General features: G+C 49.3%; 2 protein-coding genes across 2 annotated transcripts in view; both read left to right on the forward strand.

Moving 5' to 3' along the window:
• PATZ1 (POZ/BTB and AT hook containing zinc finger 1) overlaps positions 1-7440 on the forward strand; it is a 29817-nt gene extending 22377 nt beyond the window's left edge. Inside the window, 3 exon segments of the mRNA XM_033136117.1 lie at positions 2587-2724; positions 6449-6703; positions 6706-7440. Of these exon segments, the coding sequence (XP_032992008.1) occupies positions 2587-2724; positions 6449-6703; positions 6706-6869 (557 nt within the window). The 3' untranslated portion in view covers positions 6870-7440.
• Positions 7441-16555: 9115 nt separating this feature from the next.
• On the forward strand, positions 16556-22474 carry PIK3IP1 (phosphoinositide-3-kinase interacting protein 1). The gene is made up of 4 exons (XM_033135790.1): positions 16556-16701; positions 19704-19880; positions 20941-21019; positions 22080-22474. Exons 1-4 carry the CDS (start codon positions 16629-16631, stop codon positions 22285-22287), a joined length of 537 nt encoding a protein of 178 aa, XP_032991681.1. The 5' UTR covers positions 16556-16628; the 3' UTR covers positions 22288-22474.
• Positions 22475-23978: the final 1504 nt, after the last annotated feature.

A 23978-nucleotide genomic window follows, 5' to 3' on the forward strand; every position in this document is an offset into this window, starting at 1 on the left:
GCGAGTAAGTAAAAGAAGCAAATAAAGAACCTTTTTTAAAAAAAGAAGTGCAAAATAGCAGAATAATGCTCCAGGAGCCAGAATTAGATTGTGTAGCCCCATCGCTTACAGTTTTTGGGAGGCTGGCCAACGCAACATAAACACGTCAGAGCAGCAGACCACTGCAATTATGGCAACTGCAGAGCCAGGAGATTGTTGCTGCCTTGGCTGCAGAAACAAAGATAAATGGATTACAGCTCCAGTAGTTTCAGATGCAGACTATTGGGGGAATTACATTTTGCTTTCTCTCTAGAAAAACGGAGGTGCTCCTTTGCTGGTACTCTGGCTATAAAGGAATGAATACATGGTTGTTGTTTTTCTTTTTTCAAAAGCAGCAGCCAGATTCTGCCAGGCTAGTAAGGGGGTAAGGGGGACATATGTGGCCCTCCAGGCCTCTTCATCTGGCCCTTGGGACTTTTCCCAGGCCATAACCCTCTCTGGCCTTGCTGTGCACCCTCTTTAGGTGGTCTTTGCCTTGCTGGAATGAACTCCTTGAACTGCAGTCATTGTTCTTTGCTTGTCTGGATGGAGGGTGGAGTGGGGTATGCATGTGCCAAGTGCATGTAGAGACCAGCCACAGGGCTAGAGACAGCGTGGCGCAGTGGTTAAAGTGTCAGGCTAGGACCTGTGAGACCAGGGTTCAAATCCCACTTGGCCATGAAGCTCGCTGCATGTGACCTTGGGCCAGTCTCAGTCTCGCCTACCTCAAAGGGTTGTTGTGAGGAGCGGGGGAACCGTGTACGCCACCTTGAGCTCTTGGGGAAGGGGTATAAGTGTAACAGATAAATAATACTGCACAAAGGTAGCACATTTGCTGCTCCTTACTTTTGCCTCTGGCCCTGCCCACCACTGGCATGGTTTCCCCCTGAAAGGAATATGACTCTTGGGCTCGGGAAAGTCCCTGACGTCTGCAGCAGATCACATGATCGTATAAAGTTGTAATCATGCAGTACTGTCACCGTGTTGTGGCCTGGGAGGTAGAGAGGAATGGCCCAGTTCTCTCACAAGCACCGTTGCTTACAGCCTGGTGACTCCTTTCTGTGTTGGCTGGGTTTGCTCCTCTAGAATGCTGGGCTTGCTTACTTGCTGCTACTCCTCAGGGCAGCCAGTCCCCAACCTGGTGCCATCCAGATGTTTTGGACCACAACTTCCGCCAGTCCCCGCCCCAGTGCAGCCATGCGCTCTCATCGCAGCAAGTTGAGGAACCGCTGCCCAAGCCCCTCTCTCTCCTGGGCAAGGAGATTTCATTCCTCCTTCCTGTTTCCTTCCACCACCCCGTCCACATACACCAGAATAGGCAGTCTGTTCTCAGCCCAGGTGAATCGAGAAATAAGCATCCAGGCTGCCAAAGTGGCCTTCATACATTTATTTAAGATCTCCTGGCCTCCTTTTGCACTGCCCTCTTCTGCAAGCCATATTTGGTAGATTGCGGATTTGTTTTAGGAACTGGGCCGGCTGAATCCTATGGGGAGCTCACTTAGCATGTGATTTGCTGCAGGAGCGAAAAATATTCAAGCCTGTGTCTCGGTCCTCCAGATATTTATAAACTACAACTCCCTTCAGCACCCAGCCAGCACGGCCATATTAAATTTTTATCCATTCCCAGAAAATCCCATACTGCCTGCATTAGGAAGAAGAAGCAAAACATCGTGTAGGTGTAAGATCAGCATAAACTAAAGATGCCTTCATAAAGCAACATTGAAATACATTGCAGTGATGCAGGGACCGACAGGTGTTATAGCCTGACACCTGGGATAACTCACATCAGTAGAGCATGCAACGTTTGCTCTCAGGTTCATGGGTTTGAGCCCCACGTTGGGCAAAAGTTTCCTGCATGGCAGGGGGTTGGACTAAATGACCCTCATGGCCCCTTCCAACTCTACAATTCTGTGATTCTGGAGAGCATCAGGCTGCCATCATGGCTGGGTCTTGACATGGGTCCTGGAGGCTTCTTCGTTCTTGTTGCGTATGCACCATCTACTTTAAAACACATGGCTTTCCTCCTAAGAATCCTGGGAACTGTAGTTTGCCCTGCATAGAGACACAATTCTCAAGACCCTTAAACTACAGTTCCCAAGATTATTGGTGGGACGGACGACCCATGTAATTTTAACTGTGTAGTGTGTATGCAGCCTCCTTCTCGGTGACCTCACCTATCCTGTGCATAGAGTCTCCAAGTTGCTTCTCTTTTAAGTCACTTTGAGGCATCTTTTTGTATGGAGTGACAAAGAAATGCAGTATGGTGGTGGTGATGATGATGATGATGATAATTATTAATAGACTTCTCTCCCCACCCTGGTAATTTCTGGGTCTTCATTTGCGAGAGCTCCAGAGGCCCGCTGCCTGCCATGTTGAGGCCTCCTCCTCTCGCACGGCGGTGGCTGGCTTTGATCTTGGTTCATCGGGCGCCCATTCTCTCGCAGAGGAGCCGAGAGGTGGAGGAGGAGGAGGAAATCTGGCAGCGGCTAAGCGGAGCGCGGGGGAAAGGCAGAGAGGCATCTGTGTCTGTCCTGGCGGCAGGATCTCATCTCCTTTTATCTTGTTTAGGTTTCTCCTCTGCCTCCTACTTAAAGGTCCATGTTAAAACCCACCACGGTGTTCCCCTTCCCCAGGTCTCCAGACACCCGGAGCCCATCCCGAATGGGGGAGCAGCGTTCCACAGCGTCAGGACCTATGGCATCAAAGGCAAGCGACTCCCTGCTCTGCACTTTCCGTCTCTTGACGTAGGACCTTGTTGGGTGCTGGGGAACGGGCGGATAAGGGGGGGCGGGCGGGGGCAAGGTGCCAGTCAGGAAATCTGCCATGTTCTGTTTGGGAGAAGGGCACAGCTGAGTCTTCCCTCGGCTGCCCCACTTCAGGCTGCGGGCGGAGGCTTGCATGTCTGAACGCTCTCCGAAGAGCAACAGCAGTAACTCACCCATCACTGCATGGAGAAAGCTAGCCACATAAGCAGGCTCTCCCGCCAGCAAAACAGACAAGTGGCCTTGGGACACCCGCTAGCAGAGCCATCACTTAAATCCTTATGCCGTCACAGACCTGTTAAACAAGATGGAGCAAGATGCCAAGAGTTCTCTCCAGCAAGCGGGATTAAAGATACTCTTGTCTCCAAACTTGGAGGTTCCGTGGCCTAGTAACCATTGATAGCTTCTCTTCCTCCATGGATCTGACTAATCCCCTTTAAAAGCCCATCTAACCCTCTGGGCATCCCCATATGATCCCATGGCGGTGAGTTCCATAAGATCATCCGCCATCCTGGTGGCCTCCGGACTTTTTAGGACTAAAACTCCCATCAGCCTGAACCAGCTCAGCTGGGTTTTCTGGGAGCTTTAATCCAGAATATCTGGAGAGCACCAGATTAGCAAAGGCTGCATAGCGTAATGGTGCAGGGAGTTTTGCTGAGAGGAATTGCCCTAACCTTGACTGTGTCCCCTGTCCGACTGTTCCCTTCTCCACCCCACCCATGCAGTGAGGCTTTGAAGCCCAGAGTTACAAACCTCCACCTGCCTGAAGTAGGACAGTTTAGGAAAAAGTTACAGCTTGGGTTTGCTGGATCTGGCAACCCTAGGAGAAATTTCTGGAGTTACTGAGAAAGAGTTCCGTTTTGATAACTGGGAGAAAAGCCCCTTTGATGGTGGGAGGAATTTAACATCCCCCCCTTCACTCAAGGCTTAAAAACTGTATAGTTTTTGGATGAATTCTCCGCTTGCCCCTTTATATATCTCCATCCCTTTGAGGCTTAGGCAGGGACCTTTGCGTTCAGGAGATGATTCTCCCTCTGAGAATCATAGAATTGTAGGGTTGGAAGGCAATGCAGGAATCACGGCCACCCAACCTCTGCTTAAAACCTCTGGTGAAGGGGGCTTTGTTGTGGAGCAAGGCTCAAGACTGCGGCAAGCCTCAGGCCTGTTTCTTACAAACGTGCCCAACATGTGGCTAGCAAGATGGGAGCCATCTCTGGTAGTAAACATCAGCCCTGTGCAATAATACTGGCACGTCAGGCAGGTGGTTAAACTGGAACTCGTGACTGCTTCATACCACCGATGAGCTAGTTTCTGGTGCAGGGAACAGCTCTGTGTAGAGAGAGGTGCTCAACCTCATGAGTCCTGGCCAGCAGTCTGAAGCGCTTCTTTCTGGCTTGACTCGGGGAAGATGGAGAAGATAAGACTGGTGGATGGGATGACTGCCCAGAAATTTAAACCCAATGGGCCGTCATTTAGACTCCTCTGGCTTAGGAAGGTGCTGAAGAGGCTGTAGTGTGGCGTTGACTCTGACTCATTCACTCATCCCTCTTTCTCTCTCCCGTTCTCTCTGGTCACATTTACACTGTACATTTAAAGCATTATGCTACCACTTTAAACAGTCATGGCTTTCCCCAAAGAAGCCTGAGAATTGTAGTTTTTTTAAAGGTGCTGAGGGCTCTGAGGGAGATTGACTCTTCCCCCTCACAGAACTACAATTCCCAGAGTTCCCCGAGAAGGAGAATTGGTTGTTAAACCACTCTCGGAATTGCAGCCCTGGGAGTTCTCCTCACAACTCTCAGCACCTTGAACAAACTACACTCCCCAGGATTCTGTGGGGGAAGCCATGCCTGTTTAAGTGTTTTCATAGTGCTGAAAATGTCTGGCCCCTCTTGCACATATACAAAGGCGGCCTGGCTAGGAGGTCCAGTTACGGGGGTCTTCGTATGTGGCAGCTTCTGCCTGTCACAAAGAGTAGTGCAGGGGTTGTTGGATAGATCTGACTTGGAGGGGGACCACAGTCCACCAGGGCCTTCCCGGATGTGCTACACTGGAACAAATCCCCCCTTTTGTTTCAATGGGCATTGCCCAGAATAACATCCCAGCAGATTGTGATGCCATGTGGGTCAGTGCATGGGGATATTGGGGGGGGGGAATTTTCCACTAAAGGAACCAGAATGCCTCTCGACAGCTTTGCCTCCCCCCCCCCAAATAAAGAATCTGTTCTGGTTTAGGTAAAAGTTAAGGGCTCGGGGTGTGTGTGTGTGTGTGTGTAGGGATAGCTCTCAAGTTGCATCTTGCTTTGTGGGTGGAAGTTGGGCTTTCATGCGTACTGTCCCAGGAAACAGCCAAGACATTAAGGAAGCGTCTTTGGGCAGAGGGGTTGCTGGGACAACACAGAAAGCTGCCATATACCGAGTCAGACCATTGGTCCATCTAGCTCAGTATTTCCTGCACTGACTGGCAGCAGCTGTCCAGGATTTCAGGCAGGAAGTCTGGGTTTCTGAGAGATCCTGAGATGTGCCTTCCCAAAAGTGCTTTCGCGCTCAGCCTTCGCTAGCCTGGTGCTGCCCAGCTGTTTTGGACTTCAGCTTCCACCAGCTGCTGGGCTGGCTGGGGGCTGATGGGAATTGTATTCCGAAACAGCTGGAGGGGGCACCAGACTGGCGAAGACTGCTTTTGCGTTAGATGGGGAACAGGATCAGGCTCCTTCTATATCCAGAGGATCATGATTCCTAACAGCTTCAAGGAAAGGCTGGATTGAGTGGAACCAGGAGGAATGAAATTTGGTTGGATCCCCCCCCCCTGCCCATCCGCCGTGACCCTTCATTTAAGGTCAGGCAATGTTGCTTGGTATTAGGGAGAGTCTTCTGAACTTGACTCACCCCCCCCCCAGATATTGAGGCAGGACGATGGCAAGCGCTAAACCACATGCCGGTTCCCCAAGTAGCTTTTGCAGTCTCATGAAGTCCTGGACCCATTGCGTTGGAAGCGACCCAAAGAGTAATCTAGTCCATTCCCCTGCAATGAGGCCAGGTTGGAGCTTCACCATTGCGTTAGGCTCAAAGAGGTGAGCCTACCTGGCCCAGCACCCCAAAGCCCTCCCAGGCAGGCTTGCCGGATCCTGCTCCCCTTTCCTTGGAAACTGCTTCGTAGGGAAGGGAAGAAAGACATGAGCTGACTTTTTGAATAACATAAACACACGAGGACAACCAGGCTATAGGGAACGTTGATGGGCTCTGCCGGCCTGGCAACCCTCCCAACATTTGGCACTACTTCACCCCAGAGTCACATGGCTGTACTGGTTGGGAGTTGTAGTCCAAAACTATGTAGGGCTAGTCATTTTAGTGTAAGGTTACCAGACGTCCCCGTTTCCTGGGGACAGTCCCTAGATTTACAAATTGGTCCCCTGACAAAATCCATCATTTAGTAGGAAGTTGAAAAGTGTCCCCGGATTCATTGAAAAAAAATCTGGTAACCTTATTTTAGTGGGTTTGTCCACACAGCTGGACTGGGAAATGGGCAGGTTGCATGCCAGCAAGAGGTTTAGATGGATATTTTGGGATAGACAGGGAGGGGGACTGTGGCTTGACCTTTAGCATGGCAAATCCACCGCAGGGTATCTAAAGAACGTGCCTTTTTTTCTTTCTTTCTTTCTCTCGTCTCCCTAGAAGGCCAGAAATGCTCACCTTTGGATCAGATTGAGAGCTCGGATTCCTACGGAGACCTCTCGGACGCCAGCGACCTCAAGACCCCCGAGAAACAGAATGCCAACGGCTCCTTCTCCTCCTGCGACATGGTGGTCGCCAAGAATAAATTGGAGTCGGAGGGGGATAAGAAGTACCCTTGCCCCGAATGTGGCAGCTTTTTCAGATCCAAGTCCTATCTTAACAAACACATACAGAAAGTCCATGTCCGCTCCCTGGGGCCCCCTTAGGGGACTTGGGCCCTGCCCTGGGCTCCCCCTTTTCCCCACAACAGAACATGTCTCTCCTGGAATCGTTCGGGTTTCAGATTGTCCAGTCCGCCTTTGCCTCCTCCTTGGTGGATCCAGAGGTCGACCCACAGCAAATGGGGCCGGATGGAAAATGAAGCCGGCTCCCACCTTGACATAGCGGCTGTCTGCTTTGGGTGTCTTTAAGATGGCTGAGGGCAATGTGGGGGGCTGACACACAAAAAGAAAATCCAAGTTTTGTAGTGGGGAGATTTTTCTGTTTGAACTCCTTTTAGGTCCTCCCTTCCCTTCTCCCCGAAATCTTCCCCGGGGGGCAGAGAGTGTGTGCGTGTGTTGGGGGGCCAGCTGCAGGGTTATCACCTGCACGGCAACGAATGGAGGGGCAGCCTTTGGGGGCTGTGCCCCATGGCAGGGCAAAACGGCGCCAAGCACCCAGAAGGTCTGTGGGCGACCCCAGCTTGGAACCCCGCGGATGAAAACTAAACACCCCAAAGGCTGGTTGGGGGAATGTTAAGAAACCCTAGTTGATCTGGCAGAGAATTAGATGTGTGTCTCTCCTGTCCTTTTATTTGGTCCTTCATCCTTCTCTGCCTCATGACCCTTTCCTAAGATTTGCATTGTTAGCATCGTCTGCTCATAAAAGCACATACCCTGTGAGGTATCTAGTAGGTAGAGGTACCATTGTTCTTTAGGAAGGAAGGAAGAAGGGGGGGGGGAATACCACCAGAAAACGCAACTTTCGAAAGCTTTTCTTTTCTTTTTGAAGAAGCGAGGATGCTGTGCAAGGGGGTTGAGGGAGGGTACCCACTGTCTGGCCCCACCAGATTCAAACCAGTCCTTGGGTGCAACCAAGCAGCAAAGTTCTCCTGAAAGTGGTGGTGGGTGTGGGGGAAGTCAGGCAGGTGAGCCCCCCCCCCCCAGGAGCAAATTCTCGCTCATTCCATTGGGGCTCCTTCAGGAGAATTTAAACTCAGTTTTTATGCTGCTTGTTTTTCTAACTCGCTCTCGATATTTCTCTCTCTCTCTCTCTTTCTCTTATTATGATTCTGATTATTACATTTATGATTTTAGGACCTGTTGTAGTGATTTGCTACTGAGAAACCCTAATGAGGGAATTATACAGAGAGCTCTTAAAGCAGCTGTCATGTTAGGGTTAGTATTAATTTTTTTTTAGATGTATCATAATTATAATAAACTTGGCTAGTTGATTGTTTTTAAGTCTATGGGATAATATAGTTATGCAAAATGGAAAAAAGGGGAGGGGGAAGGTAAAAAAAAAAGTAAAGGCAAGAGCCACACACTTGGTTGCCTGATGCATAAAGACCCCAAAAGATGAAATTGATCGGCAAAAACGATTAATTTTTCTGTACTACCAACCTGTTTAGTGCAAATGAATTATAGAGTTCAGAGTGATTAAAAGAAAAAGAAAAAGCAATTTGATTGGACTGCATTAAAGAAGTTAGAATGGTTACTTTATGCCCCTTCTTTTTGTCTGGTTTATTTTATTTTAATGTGGAATTTTTCACTTTGAGCCTGCTCTTAATTTCGCAAGAGGAAAAGGAAACCCTCCCGTCAAGGAAAATGGCACTGCTTTTCGGAGGCACTTAAGCTGCGTCCAAGTCAGGTGTTGGGTTCAGAAGTTGGTCCAGCAGATGTAATATTGGGGGAGAGAGGAGAGGTGCATGATCCCACTTGAGTCAAGGAATTCGAATCTCCAGGGAGCTGACTAGTCAAAGGGGCAGTGGGTTAGGTAATTTATAGGGCCTTAACTTCCCCACTGATTCGTTCTGTTTCGCTACATCTCATTCCCAATATTCATAATGGGTGAGTACAGCAAAAGAAACAACCACTACCAAGCCCTAATGATATACTTGTCTCCTTGAGATGCAAATAATAGGTTCTGCTGTTGTTGTTCTTAACTGGATGATCTGAAGGTGTTATCTGTTTCACAAATAATAGAGTTTTGGCACAGATAAAAGGTCACAGAAATGGTGGGTATATAGCTACACCGTTTTTGTTAGAATCTGCACATTCAGGTTGCAGCAGTTGCTGGTAAAATGCCCCCCCCCCCCCCCCAAGAAGTGAGGATTTTTGCTAGGGCAAGATGCCAGGCACTTCTGTAAAGACATGCAGGTGATGGAACGTAAAACGAGCTTGCTGGATCATGCCAGGCACCCACCTAGTCCATTATCCTCTTCTCACAGTGGCTACATAGATGCCCCGATAGGAAGCCTTCAACCAGGACCCAGGCAGAGTGCAAGAGCCCTCTCCCCTCCTGCGGTTTCCAGCAACTGGTATTCAGCAGCATTAAGAACAAAAGCAGGGCCTGCTGGATCAGGGTGCCCTCCAGATGTTGTAGACTACAGCTGCCGTAAACCTCTGCATCACGGTGCCACGCCAGCTGGGGCTTGTGGTAGTCCAAAACATCTGGAAGGCTGGGGGGGTAGTGGTTGAAAGTCGCACAGGAGCCCCACTAAGATTGGGGTGAGTGGGCAGGACAAGGAAGCCTAAGCAGAACAGCTGCGCAAGGACGTTAACCTCTCCTCCTGGTTGCTGGGAGAGTCGATTTTCTCCTTTATTGCAAAGAGAGGAAATGAGCTTGCAAACAGCCTTCCGCCTCCTCCCGTCATTTTCAGCATGGTCAGGGTTTTAGTTTAGATCAGCCTTTGCCATCCTGGTGCCCTGCAGATGTTTTGGACGGCAGCTCCCATTGCTGCTGTGCTGCCTGGGGCTGATAGGAGCGGCAGTCCCACTCCCACACATCTGGAGGCTGGTTGAGACTGTTCCTGGTGTTCTGGTTAAGGGAGGGGTGTACTTGTGAATGTACCATACTTGCTGGTGCCAGAGTCTCTGTGTTAGTTTTGGCTTCCCTCCCTTTTTTCTTTTAAAGTACAGCATTCTTTTTTTTCTGCTAAGCATGGTTGGGAACGATGAAGGCCCAGCAAGCGTAAAGCAAGAACCAAAGGAAACTACGCCCCTCCAGAGCTTGAAGGAGTTCGTTTCTTCTGTGCAAGGCAGGCCAGGCCACACCTCCCTGGCGTGCATGAAAATATGGATCCTTGTTTGCCCTCTGCAGCTCCACCACCAGGAATGGAATAAGGAGCCCCACTTTTGAGGGAGCTGCCTAAAATTTCTCAATGTATTGGAGGTGTCCATAAATCTTTCCATTGGCGTCCCCTCACCTGTCGTCGTCGTCGTCCCCACCTGAAGCTTTTGGCTGCATCATTCCCAGCTAGCACAAACCCTCGTCTTATTCCAGCATGGCTAGGCTGCCTAAGGCTCATGGGAATTGTAGTCAAACAAGATCTGGAGTGCTCCAGGTTCATTCAAGTAATGCAGAAGCCAGGACTGGGGAAACGGGCCCTCAAGATATTGTCAAGACTACAACTCCCATCAGCCTCAGCCAACATGGCCAATGGGCAGTGATAATAGTCATATCCCAGAATATCTGGAGGCCAACACCTGGTATGCACTCGCAAAACTGCACGTGTGTTATTCTGTGAACATCAAGAACTAGGTTTCCTGGAGGTTCGATTTCAGGGAGTGTCAGGTGCACAGATCGCCAAAACCTAATATTTTGGTGGTAGAACACCTGCTTGGCATGCAGAAGGTTCTGGGTTCTAAGCCAGATGCACCCACAGCTTGATTCAGCTGAACCATCACAGTTCTCTCTTGCCTCCACCCGTTTTCAGCCTTTTGGATGGAAAAGTCGCGGCTTAGCAGTGTTTCCCAAACTTGGGTCTCCGTCAGTTTTCGGACTACAACTCCCATCATTCCTAGCTGCCAGACTAGTGATCAGGGTGATGGGAATTGTAGTCCAAAAAAAAAACTGGAGACCCAGTTTGGGAAACACTGTACTAGAGGATCTACTTTGCATGCAGAAGGCCCCAGGTTTTGTAGCCACCATCCTTATGCAGGACTGGGAATGTCTGAAACCCTGGAAAGATGTTGCCAGTCTGTGTAGACAACATGGAACTACATGCACCAAGACTCAGCAAAAGACAAGATTCCCATGTCCCTAAAATGGGAATCTAGGCAACACCCTGAGTATGTGAGGGGAATGGGAGTCGGTAGCTGACACCTCTTTACCACCTTCAGGGTTGTGGTGGCTAAAGCCGATCAACTCCCTGCTGCTGCTGCTGCTTTTTTTTTTCTTTTTTTAAAAAACTAACTTTTTAGATGCCAGAATAACAAACATTTGCTGCAAGCATCTGGAGAATTGAAGGTGTCTTTCTTTGAGGGGAAAAAAGAAAATTAGAAGTTGAAACCTGGAACAACTTCTCAGGATAGGAGAAGGAAATTATTTTCAGGGAGGCATTATGCACCCAAATGCTGAGAGACCTGCAGGCCGTGCCATGTGGCTGGTGAATCCTCCTTACACAATCCTCTTGTGTGTGCCAGCCGGCAAGCCAGCTACACACCACCCCTGCAGGCTTCAGATTTCAGATAACCAGCATGGTTTCAGATGTCCAGATGGCCTTGCAAGGGCCAGCAGGCACTTCCGGTTCTGGTGAGGAATACCTCAACTCTGCAGACAGTTCGGGACAAGTGTCTTGTCCGTTCAAGGGCACCCTCTGGCCTGTGTGCCGTGACGCAGAGGTGGGTGGCTGGGAGCTCCCACTTTAGGTTTCTCTCACACACAAGAGACGGTTTTTGTTTTCTCCTTTCCTCCCCACCTGGGAAAGGGATGCAGGGAGTGCCCTGGCTCCAGCCCAAAGGCGCGTGATCACCTGCATTGGGCATTGTGTTGATCTGCCGCAGGTCAGCTTCCCCAAAGCCAAACAATGTTCAGCCAAGCCCAGAAATTATTGATAGCTGAAGCAGAAGGCGTGGCAGTTCCTTGGCTGGTAGCGCTCTCTTCCCTTCCTGCCCCCCCCCCCCGGCCACAAATACATGGCACATTTTGATCTCTTGTTTTTGGAGAGGGAACAATCTGAACCAGCCTGCCTTAATTTGCTGCTCTCCAGAGGTTGTGGATGATGCCCCCAGTTCATCCTTACCAGCTGCGAAAAAGCCCTGCCTGGAGAGCTGCTGCCAGGCAGTGCAGACAAAACTGAGCTAGATGCACCAGTTCTTTCTGACTATAAAGCAGTTTCCACTGTTCCTCTAAGGGTCTCTGGGTCCACAAGTCTTTTTCAAAATATTATGCCACTTAATGTATGGCTAAAACGCTGCGAGCCTCCGCACCATCTTTTTCATCAGAGAGCCAGAGGCCGTGCTGGGCTATCATGCGTTTGTTACAAACACACAAACCTTGGAGATAAAAAGAGAAGGAAAATAACAGCAGGCCAAGGTCATCCTAGGAGGCAAACGGTTGGAGAGCCAGAAATAGCAGCCTTTCGCCATCCAAGGTCTTGTGCTTTAACCACAAGACCCAACCTCTGAAGATTTTTAGCGCTGGCGTTTACAGAGATATTCTCCTATTCAGAATGAAGTCATCTCTTCGCCTTTGTTCCTACCTGATGATGAGAGGGAAGATTTGACAGCAGGATGTGGATGCAGTATTAGCTAGCAGCTTCCCAATCTGCTCACATCATCAACATACTTGGGGCTTTGTGTTTCAGGAGTAGAATCGCCGCCGGCTGCCACCAAAGCAACGAAGCTCCCTGCATCACAAAACTTTCTAAATTTTAACTGGGGGGGAAAGGGGAGGGAATGAAGGGCCTCAGTTTTTAAGAGTTAAGGGGAATGAGAATGTGCATATCTGCAATTCTAGTGGTTAAGGGCGCCTTGGACTAGATACTTGCAATGTCCCCAGTGCCCGATTTGGTTCTCAGTACTGTACATTTAATTTATTTGCTTTTTTTTCATAAAATTGATACACCACTCGATTGCAAAACCTCAAAGTGGTTTACAAAGGGACCACCCCCCAAAAGGCTGCAGTTTATTAATATCAAAAAATGTGTACTGTACACCTCTTGGTTGCAAAACAAAACTTCAAGTGGTTTACACAAAAAACCACAATATGTATCATAAGCAATAATTTAAGACTAATTGAGTTTGCTGTTCTGTTCGGATGTGGAACAGCAGCTAGGAGGTCATCGCTTTGGAGTTCTCTATGTACAGCCACATTACAAATGCTATTTGTAATAGGGGCACTACTGCAGTTTTTTTAGGGGGGAGGAGACTGTTTATGGACCCACAAAGGGCTTAAATGACAGGGAGGAGACAAGGTTTGAGGCTCAGCCACATGAGATTGGGCCTTCTGTGCTGGAAAGCAGCCCTCCTGTTACTGAATTATGTAAGTATCAGGAAATCCTCCAGGTACTTTCCAGGAGTGAAGGGTAGGGTGCTTTATCTGTCAATACGATGGAATGTGGATACACCCAGCACCTCAATTATTTGTGACAGCTGTCCTATCACATGTTGCTTGAACCACAGGTTCCAGGAATGAAAAGTTTTTCCTGGAACCTGGGAGAAAGCAAAAGTAAGTATTGCAGCCCAAGCAACATGTGATTTTCAACCCCTCCCTGCTTTGTTGGCCTTGTGTAATGGTGGCAAGGTAAAGGTAAAGGGACCCCTGACCATTAGGTCCGTTCGCGGACGACTGTGGGGTTGCGGCACTCACCTCGCTCTATAGGCCAAGGGAGGCGGCCTGCAGCTTCCAGGTCATGTGGCCAGCATGGCTAAGCCGCTTCTGGCAAACCAGAGCAGCGCACGGAAACACTGTTTACCTTCCCACTGGAGTGGTACCTATTTATCTACTTTCACTTTGACGTGCTTTCGAACTGCTAGATGGCAGGATCAGGGGCCGAGCAGCGGGAGCTCACCCCGTTGCGGGGATTCGAACCACCAACCTTCTGATTGGCAAGCCCTAGGCTCTGTGGTTTAACCCACAGCACCACCCACGTCCTGAATGGTGGTACCACTGGACAAAACTGTCCAAACTTTTTCTGAGATGCACTCAATTCCCTAGGAGTTAGATGTGTCTGTGTCTCTGCTGGAGTTACTTTGATTTCAACCAGGGCTGTGGAACCACTTTTGCCCAGCTGGACAATCAAAATGTGCTCGGGCACTTTTGACAATGGTCACATCGGTCCACTTTTCAATCACCAGCTTTCATGGAATGCCAGTTTTTTTAGTTTTCTCTGAACAGTACCATTTGATTTAAAATTCCATTGCAAAAGCTGTATCTGAAAAGTTTTTCTATCTTGTACTAGAAGAAAAAAACTGGTGTTCTGATAGTCAAACAGAGAATATAACTAGGTATAGATCTGGTGTAGTTTGATAGTGGTATACATAGACTCATATAATTGCAGAGTTGGCAGGGATTCCCCCCCCACCCAGAGTAATCTAATGCAATCTTATGCAATGCAGGAATCAAAGCTAAAGTATCCCTCGCAGATGGCCCTCCAACCAGAGTTTAAAACCTCCAAGGAAGGAGATGGAGTCTGAACCACTGCCAAACAGCTTTGCTGTCAAAAAGTTCTTCCTAATGTTTAGTTGGAATCTCCTTTCCTGTCATTTGAATCATTGGTTCAGGTCCTACCATCTGGAGCAGCAGAAACCAAGCTTTCTCTATCTTCCATGTGACAGCCCCTTCAGATTATCTTAAGACGGCTACCATATTTCCTCTGTCTCCTCTTTCCCAGGCTAAACATACCCAGCTTCCTCAACAAATCCTCATAAGGCTTGGCTTCCAGACCTTGATCCTATTGGTCTCCCTCCTCCACATAATGTTGAGTTTGGCTTTTTCCTTCAGCCAGCAACTACATTTGGAAGTGACTGCCCATCTTCTTTTAAGTGTGATTTCCTATTTGCATTTTAGGCGCACATGGATTTCAACCACCCTGATTTTCTGAACTAAATCCTCACTGGAGCTGCAGCCCAGGAAGGATATATACCTCCAGGAACTCTGGTAGCTGAGGTTTGTTTACAGGACAAAAAAGCTTGAACTCCACCTATATGTCAGGCCTGTGCCAAAAAATGCCAGTCTGCCAGAATATGCTCACGGCCCACACTGTGCCCTGGCATGCTTTTCTGGCATTTCCAGCAGGAAAAGGCAAGCAGCGATTTGCAGGCAGACATGGGCACACCCAGAATCCCATTGCGGCTGTGTTGATTTGATTTCATGTGAGAGCGACATAACATGTTATCTAATATGGGAACTTTCCTAACTGGTGCCCTTCTGGACCACAATTCCCAGGGCTGATGGAATCTTCTGTACCAGCCTTCTGTAACCAGATGTTTTGCACTCCTGGCTCTTCAGCTTCATGGAGAGCACATGGCTCTCCAGATGTTGCTGGATTGGAACTCCTTTTGGTCCCAGCCAGCACAGGGATGATGGAGGCCCAACATCTGGAGGGGCACACAGATGCCCCACTCCTGGTTGAAATTCAGACATTACATTTTCCCAGCCCTACCTAGAGATGCCAGGGATGTAAACCATATTGAACATACATTTGGAAAGGCGGTATATAGCTAAAACTGATATTTATTGTGAAGATGAATGCTCTGTCTCAGGCAATCCTCAGGCTTTCAGGATCTACTTTGTTTTTTTTTACTAGAACTCTATGTGACTGTAGCCTGGTGCAGAAGACATATGCTTAGAATTAGCAAATTCTCAGGCCAGGAATTGTGAGCATCGGAACAAATGGAGGCTCACACACACACACACACACAAAACCCACTGCTGGTTACTGCAAGATTTCTTAATGTTGGAAGTAACATACGGCGTTGGTATTATTTTGCAGTTGCTGTTGTGAAACCAGCAGCTCTCTAGATATTGACCTGCAACTCTCATCACCGCTCACCACTAGATTGGAAAAAATGTTAAATATTAGCAGTTAGTTCTACCTATGGTGGGTTCTGTGGTCACACCCTGGTAACAATCACCCTGTTCGTTTTTTAGCCACAGGGTCGCAGGTGTAGGAGCCAGAGTCTGTCTTGGGCAGCAGACAAGGGAACTAATCAATGAAGTGGTGGAGCGAAAGAGGAAGGAAAATGCATTGGGCGATAGGAAAACGTCAAAGTGGTGCTAATTAAGAGGTGGGGAGATGATGGCAGGTGGCACCAGAAGAGCCTGGCTGCAACCCTTGGGCTTGCTGATCAGAAGGTCGGTGGTTTGAATCCCCGCATTGGGGTGAGCTCACGTTGCTCTGTTCCAGCTCCTGTCAACCTAGCAGTTTGAAAGCATGCCAATGCAAGTAGATAAATAGGTACCGCTGTGGTGGGAAGGTAAACGCGTTTCCGTGCGCTCTGGTTTCCATCACGGTGTTCCGTTGCGCCAGAAGTGGTTAGTCATGCTGGCCACATGACCCGAAAAGCTGTCTGTGGACAAACGCCGGCTCCCTCGGCCTGAAAGCAAGATGAGTGTCGCCTTTGACTGGACTTAACCGCCCAGGGGTCCTTTACCTTTTTTTTTTTTTACCATGCCCAAGGGGGTGACAAGAAGTCCAATGGCCTGTGCCCCAGTTGCCAGGGACAGCAGCAGCCTACTCCCCACCAGTGGTTCCTGGCAAATAGCATTCAGAAGCCTCTTGCCTCTCAAATACTAAGCCCTCTGTTCACTTGCGACCAGCCAGATGCCCCCAAAGAGTAGCCAGGAGCGTATCCTCATCTGCTCGATTTGGCTCTCGAGCGGGGAGTCCTAGCACTCTCCTGTGTCCAGGTCAGCAGAGTTCAGGCGGGTAGACTGCGTCGGAGGCGGCAGGATCCACGTGGCGCGCGCGTCTTTCTCGCCTTACCGACTTAGGACCCTGCAAGCGCCTCGGGACCAGCGGAGGAGGCGGCTCCGGGAGGCGGAGCTGAGCTCTTCAAAGGCCCGGCTTGTTTACGCCGCAAAAGCTTCACTGAGCAGCGAAGGCAGCGGCCGCAACAACAACCCGGGCAGCCGCTGCGGATCACAGCGCCTCCTCCTCCTCCTCTTCGTCTTCGTGTCCAGGCCGCCGTTCCTCATGGCGTCTCGGTGGGCGCTTCTCCTCCTGCTCCTGCAGCCGCTGCTCTTGGGCTTCGGCTCGGCTACGGAAGGTGAGCGGCGGTGGCTGGTCCTAGCCCCGTGCCTCTTTCGCCCGCCCGCCTTTGCAGCGGGGCGGTCTTGCTCTTCTCCTTACGAGAGGAGCTATGAGGGGGCTCCGACCCACCTGCGATCGGCTCCCGCGAGGAGCCCCTGGCCCCCTCCCTCCCGCGAGCTCACCCCTTCACACGTGCAAGCTCCCCTTTCCCCGTGTCCAAGCGTGTCGAGTCTGCACGTGTGAAGGAACGCTCGCACCAGTCTGCTGCGACCAGAGTAGCTGAACCCTTGCAAGAAAACTCCGCGATGCCTGCTTTTGCGTTGTTTTGGTTAATTTTTAGTTTCTGAGCCCGGACCCCACGCTGGCTTAATCGGGAGCAAGCCTCCATGGGCGCAACAGGGGCTCTGCGGAAGAGAGACTGAGGCGGGGCAGGCGCACTCTGCATGTGCTCAAATGCACACCCAGAGGTGGGGGGAAAGGGCGCATCCTCGCTGAATAGTGCACAGATATAAGCGTATGTGATGGGTGCGCATGCTCCTTTCTCCTCCCTCAAGCAGAGAAGGGAGGGCGGTGACGTATCTCTTTAATTCCGCTCCGCCGGCTCCTCCCTCTACCCCTCTTACCATTGGTCCGTGTTGTCTCCAGGCCTTGAGCTGTTTTCGATTGGTCGCTGCCTTGGGGTGATGTCATCCTTCAGCCGCAGAGACCTTGCGGGGTAAACAACCCAGCCACCCCCTTTCGTGGGGAACAGGCTTAGCCACGCCTTCCTGCACGTGGGAGCCCCTTTCGACTCTGGGAGGGGCGTGGCCTCGATGCCCCTCCCCCTACTGCTGGAGGGCATGATCTGTACTGTATCTCCATCGGGGCGAGCTTCAACTGAAATGCGCAGGAGCCTCTCCCCTTTACTTTCTTGCGCATGCTTGCCTAGCTCAGCGAGGACCTTGCAAGCGGGGCTAACAGACAGTGAGCTGCAAGGCGGTGCGCGCTTACCTGGGAGTAAATGCCATTTACCTGAAGGAGCTTACTTTGAGTAGAGATGCATGTAGTCTTAATGATTAAGCCAGGTTTTAACCGGTGCATAAAACACCCTTTGTTCTCATACGAGACAGACGGTGTGCTACCAGATGTCCGCTGCTCACGCAAGACATTTTCGCTGCTGGCTGATGGAGGGGAAGGTTCTCAGGGTGGTGCCAGTTGGATCAAGCCAAAGAGGGTTCATTTAGTCTAGCATCTTGTCCTCACAGTGGTCAACCAGATATGCACATTCTGGGAAACCATGAACAAGCAGGACCTGAGCACTTGCAACTGATATTTGGAGGCATTTATTGCCTTTACTCTGGAACACATGACCATGGCCGCCGTGGCTGTTAACCCTTAATAGCCATATCTGCCAGAGATTTGTCTACATTGTTGTTGTTGTTTAGTTTGTCCGACTATTTGTGACCCCATGGATCAGAGCTCGCCAGGCACTCCTCTGTCTTCCACTGCCTCCCGCAGTTTGATCAGACTCATGTTGGTAGCTTCGAGAACACAGTCCACACATCGTCCTCTGTCGTCCCCTTCTCCTTGTGCCCTCCATCTTTCCCAACATCAGGGTCTTTTCCAGGGAGTCTTCTCTTCTCATTAGGTGGCCAAAGTATTGGAGCCTCAGCTTCAGGATCTGTCCTTCCAGTGAGCACTCAGGCCTGATTTCCCCTTCATGGGTCACTGCCTTGTCTACATTACTGGGCTTTAAAGAAGCATGGTGGTCATTGGTACCTCTTTGTGGGTGCAGATTGCATGAACTGTTTTTTGTTGTTTTCAATACTGTGTTTTAATGGTTACCTGCCTTGAGACCTTTGGGTGAAGGGTGGGTGGTAATATTATTATTAAAAACTAGTGGTTTAAGCCCATTAAAATAATGGGTGCTAGAACATATGTGGTAAACATGCATGCTTACTCAGGAGTAAACAATGGGACTTAACTGCAGGTAAGCATACATGGGATTTTCTATCACGCAGTGCCTGCAAACCTATGAACAATTAAAAAGGAGTACGCCTCATTTGAAAGCACTGGGATTTCCGAGGAAGCCTGCATATGAGCAGACTGCAGCACTATGAAATTTTGTATTTAATTACCAGCTGAGCAATATGCCTCCCTTGAGGGCGCAGCGACCCACCCAACCACCTTTGAGTGCAAAAAGGGGCTCCCTCGGCCTCTGGAGCGCCGGCGTTCTAATTCAACCGCCCCGCTTCAACTGCTCCCGGCCCGATCTTTCTGCTCCAATCCCTGTGTCTGTGGGGCACATGCGCAGTAGCGCAAACCCAGAGACACAGGGACTGGACGCAGAGACACTTGGGTTTTATATATATAGATAATAATTCAAAACTATTTGGAAGGGTGTGTTGTCTGTTGGCAGCAAACATGGCTGGACACTTTCTTTCCTTGCTTTAAAAAGAGCATCCATTCCTTGAGCACATCATAGCTATGGTCAGTTGTGGGCCAGGCCGTTCCATCTCCCTGATCTGCTGTTTTAATCCATGCCCCCTCCCCAATTTTTGCTTTGTTCCCAATTTAGTGTGGCAACTCTGGAACTCCTTGTCTATTGACACCCGACAGGCACCTTCACTGTACGGAGCCTGCAAAACATGTTTTTGTTTAGACAAGCCTACCCGGACACATAGCATGTTAATGTATGTTTTAATCTGTTTTTATTTTATTGCCAGTTGTCTCTTTTGAATGTTTTAACGAGTTGCTTTTACTGATAATTCTATTGTTCTCTTTATAAAGCTCTTTAAGGTCTCTGTGTGTTTTATAATCAAGCGTCTGCATAATATATAATATATATATATATATGAATGAAATAGCCCTATGCTGGAATCTTGAGTTCCAGCGCTAGGGGAAAATATACCAGGGCAAGAGGTTTTAAAGTGGCCTGATGCAGGGCTGGTTCCTGGGGCACACACACACACCTTTGAATGGCCTCCTTCTCACTGTGAAATATTTTGATGCTGATGGTGATTTTCCTGTCCCCTCTAGATGCAACCTCTGCCGTTTCCCCGTCTCTCACGGTCAAAACGGCAGCAACCGATCAGGTTTTTGAGCCCGCCAACAGCTTGCCATCCCGGAGCGAGGCGGCTGCAGTCCAGCCCGTTGTCGGGATCGGCCAGAGGGTCAAGATGAGATCAAATGAGAAGAAAGACTTGGGCGTGCTAGGTAAGGACTAAAAGAGTCCCTAGGAATGTCCTTGCAACGGCTTTGTGTGTAGGCTGGCTCGTTTCAGAATCGCAATGACGAAAAGAGTTGGAGTGGTTTAGTTCAGGCTTCCCCAGTCTGGTGCCCCTGCAGATGTGTTGGATTAAACTCCCTCCTAGAGGGGCACCAGATTAACCAAGGGCGGGTTAGTTTCAAAGGAGGCTGTAAGAGCCTTTTGACAGGGAAATGGATTTTCTCAGAGACTTCTTCACTGGAGGTTTTTAAACAGAGGTTAGATGGCCATTTCTCAAGGATTGGACTAGATGACCCTCAGGGTCCCTTACAATTCTATGTTTCTATGAGGCTAGACTCCACTACATCTGCTGGGTGGGTGGAGGAAATGGGTTCACCCAGCAGGAAGTGGGTAAGGTGTGAAGAGCTGCCATCCTGCAAGCTCTTTCTGTAAACAAGACAGCTGTTTCCTGGTGCGGGGTTCTGAGAATATGAGCCATCATTTTAAAGCCCTTTAAAAAGTCTTTTAAAGGGTTTTCTAGTTCAAGGGGGAAATGTGTGTGCAGTACAGACCTACAGAAGGGCTAGTCATACAGTTTGACTCTGCATTTTGCCCTTTCTAGCTGTTTTTTTAAAAAACAAGCCACCTTGCTGAAGGTGGTGCACACGGTACACACACACACACAAGCATTTCTCCACGCAACAATCTTGTGAGGTTGGTTAGGCTTAGGTGTAGTGACTGGCACCCCAGTGAGCTTCGTGGCTGAACATGGATTCGAACCCAGGTCTCCCAGCACTCTTAAGCACTCACTACACCACACTGGCTCTCATTTTTTTGGAATGCTTTGAGTGCAGAAAGGCCAACAACAAAGTGTCACACACGTTACTACTTATTCATTTATTTATTTAAATCCTGCACTTTCTCAAATGTGTGTCAAGGCGGTTGATGCAGCATGCAAAGTTATAACTGGCAAAAAGCATCCGTTGCGTTGCTTTATGCTGCAGGGTTTGGGGGCAGACTGCAGCGGTGTGCTTAAATGTGTTGCATCTGTTCTCTTCCTCCCCACAGGCTACGTGCTGGGCCTTCTGATGGTGGTGATCATCATTGCAATCGGAGCAGGCATTGTTGTGGGCTATGTCTATAAGAGGCAAGTGAAGGGCCTTTTCATTGATCGTTTGTATGTTTTATCCTTTTTTTGCATTTATTATATATCCCTTTTTTTCCTCCAAGGAACTCTCTGTGGGGTACATGGTTCCCCCACCCCCTCATTTAATCCTGTGAGGCTGAGGGAACACAGTGACTGGCCCAAGGTCACACCCAGTGAGCTTGGGTGGCCCAGTGTGGATTTGAACCCTGGTCTCCCAGGTCCTAGTCCGACACTCTTAAACACTGCGCCACATCAGCTGTCCCTCATGTAAAACATTCTCAGCAGATCCCACCCTTTGGAACTCCCTGCCTAATGACACCAGCCAGGTGCCTTCTTCGTTGTACACTTTTCAACGCCTGCTTAAACACTTTTTATTTGGGCAAAGCTCACCCAGGCATGTAGAACGTTGACATTTATTTTGATGTCCTTTTAGCTTATTGCTGATTTTTCATTATTTTAAAAATGTTTTAAATAGCTGTTTTTCATATAATTGTGGAGTTGGCAGGGACCCCCCCCCAAGGGTCATCTAGTCCAACCCAGAAATCACAGCTAAATAATTCCTGACAGATGGCCATCCAACCTCTGTTTAAAAACCTCCAACAAAGAAGTCCACTACCTTCTGAGGCAGTCCACTTAGATTCCGAAAGTTATTCCTACTGCCGAATTGGAATCTCCTTTCTTATAATTTGAATCCATTGGTTCAGGTCTTACCCTCTGGAGCAGGCTTGCTCCATTTTCCATGTGATGACCTTTAAATATTTGAAGCTGGCTACCCTATCTCTTCTCAGTCTCCTCTTTCCCAGTCTAAACATACCCAGCTCCTTCAACTGTTCCTCATAAGGCTTGGTTTCCTGACCCTTGACCATCTCAGTCGCCCTCCTCTGCACTGAAATTTTACTTTTACTGATGACTTTATCCTTTTTGTAAACTGCTTTGAGGTTTTTTTTTATTTATTTTGCAACCAGACAGTGTATAATTTTATGAAATAATAAGAGTGCACATCAATTTGGAACCTGCACCACCACTTCGTCTGACACCCCCCTTCTCCCTCCCTCCCCAGGGGCAAAGATCTGAAGACGCAGCACGAGCAGAAGGTTTACGAGCGCGAAATGCAGCGGATCACTTTGCCGCTCTCGGCCTTCACCAACCAAGCCTGCGAACTGGTGGACGAGAACACGATAGAGGTGCACACGAACCAGACCCCCGTGGAGGAAACGCACAATGGTGATGCCCCGCTGATGGGCCAAGCGGGCACTCCTGGAGCCTGAGGAACATGGGTGGGGGGCACCCTGGGAGATGCCCTGCTTGCACCCCAACGGCTGAGACTCCTCTCTCTTCTCCCTAACGTACGTGGGAGTTTCATTTGTATTTCTGGTTTTCCTTTTCTGTTTTGGGGAGGAATAAGAAGCCCGGAAGAGTCTTGATGGGGCTCTGAAGACGTGCGAGGACTCGCTCACCCACCCGTTTTTCGGGGCGTCTGGGTCCCAGCTGCATGAAACTGAATGCCACTGCACGGTCTTCGTGTGGCCTGAGCCTCTTGCGAGGTCCAGCTCTTCCTTCTGCCCCCGCTAGAGGGCGGGAAGAGAAATGCAGCACCTGCCTCCTGCTGCATCAACTGCACAGTCTCTCTCCAGTCAGGAAGTACCTATCTGTATCGCCTCCTCTTGGTCTTCTTCCACGGAGACGGCTTCCACCAGTCCTGGTGCCTGCAGATCTGTTACAAGTGGGAAGCTGTAGTGTAGGTGAGCTTAAAAAGCAAAAGTATTCGAATTTGAATGTATTTTTATTTTTTCCTAAAGCGGAAGACTGCCGTCAGAAGCAGCATGGCCCTCCTTACAAGCCCCTGTATTTAACAACCACAGAGTTTTCTTTATAGCTCGGTGCTTAAACTGCCCTTTCAAAAACAGTCAAGGAGGAAGCTTCCCAAATGGGAGGGCTTTTTTTTTAGGTGAGGGGGTGGGCGAGCCAGGCTGTCCCTAGTGAGCTCTGCAAAATATGTATCTTCTGTCTTATATACTCCAGGACTTCTAAGGCCAGGGGCAGATTCTTACATGCGGGGAGTTTCTGTTTACAGCGGTCTTTTCCCTCGTGGTCTTTGTTGAGCACAGCAAGACAGCTCAGGTACGTTTCCTTCTCCCCTCCCAGCACACTTTGGGGTTTAGCAGATATGGAGACGAGAGGGATCCTAGCCATCCCCAAAGGCATTCTGCAGAGGGACGTTTCCAGAAACGACTTCAAGGCAACGCTAGGACCACAGGAGGGAAGAGGGCTCTTGTGCTCGAACCCTGCTGGCAGGTTTCCTACAGGCATCCGATTGGCCTCTTAAGAGGGCAGGATTCTGGGTGAGATGGGCCACTGGCCTCATCCAGCAGGCTTCTCTTAACATTCTTAGACCTGCCCAGATGGTGCCGGCTCAAACGCAAAAGCTCCTTCACCTCCCGTTTCAGAGCCAGCCAATGACTTAAGTGATGGATGGCCCTCCCTTGCGTTGGGGTTAGTAGTTCAGGGGTTTTTCATAGTGCTGGGCCAGTTCTTCTGTAGCAGCTGTGCAAGCCAAGTGGTGAGGTGGTTTATGCGGTGGCTTTGTCAGGCAGCATTTGAGGCAGAGAACCAGGATCAAGGAAGTTCTCCTGCGATGCTCTTTGTTAGGCGTAAAGCACACACACTTCTGTTCCGCCAACAAATAACTCACTTTAGCCATACTGACTTTTTTTTTTAAAAAAAGAAAACCTTCACCACTCAAGGAAGGTGGACCAGCTGCTGAGAGTGAAGGTTTCTTGTACGTTCTAGTTATGCAAGACAGAGATGGGGTGGTTGTTTTTATTAAATAAAGAAGTTTCAATGCCTTTGAACACCATTTCTTTATAAGTGTTTTTAAATACCTCATGAATATGAAATTAAATATTAAAAAAAACCTGTTCAGGTTGTATTTGTGTTATTCTGTGGAATGGTCAAGTGT

The sequence above is a fragment of the Lacerta agilis genome, chromosome 17 (genome assembly GCF_009819535.1).
Source record: "Lacerta agilis isolate rLacAgi1 chromosome 17, rLacAgi1.pri, whole genome shotgun sequence".
Taxonomy (NCBI): Eukaryota; Metazoa; Chordata; class Lepidosauria; order Squamata; family Lacertidae; genus Lacerta; species Lacerta agilis.

Coding starts and splice junctions, on each gene's coding strand:
- PIK3IP1 (XM_033135790.1), top strand. CDS start 16,629: ATGGCGTCTCGGTGGGCGCTTCTCCTCCTGCTCCTGCAGCCGCTGCTC. Junction 16,702..19,703: donor CTTCGGCTCGGCTACGGAAG/GTGAGCGGCGGT, acceptor TGTCCCCTCTAG/ATGCAACCTCTGCCGTTTCC. Junction 21,020..22,079: donor GTGGGCTATGTCTATAAGAG/GCAAGTGAAGGG, acceptor CTCCCTCCCCAG/GGGCAAAGATCTGAAGACGC.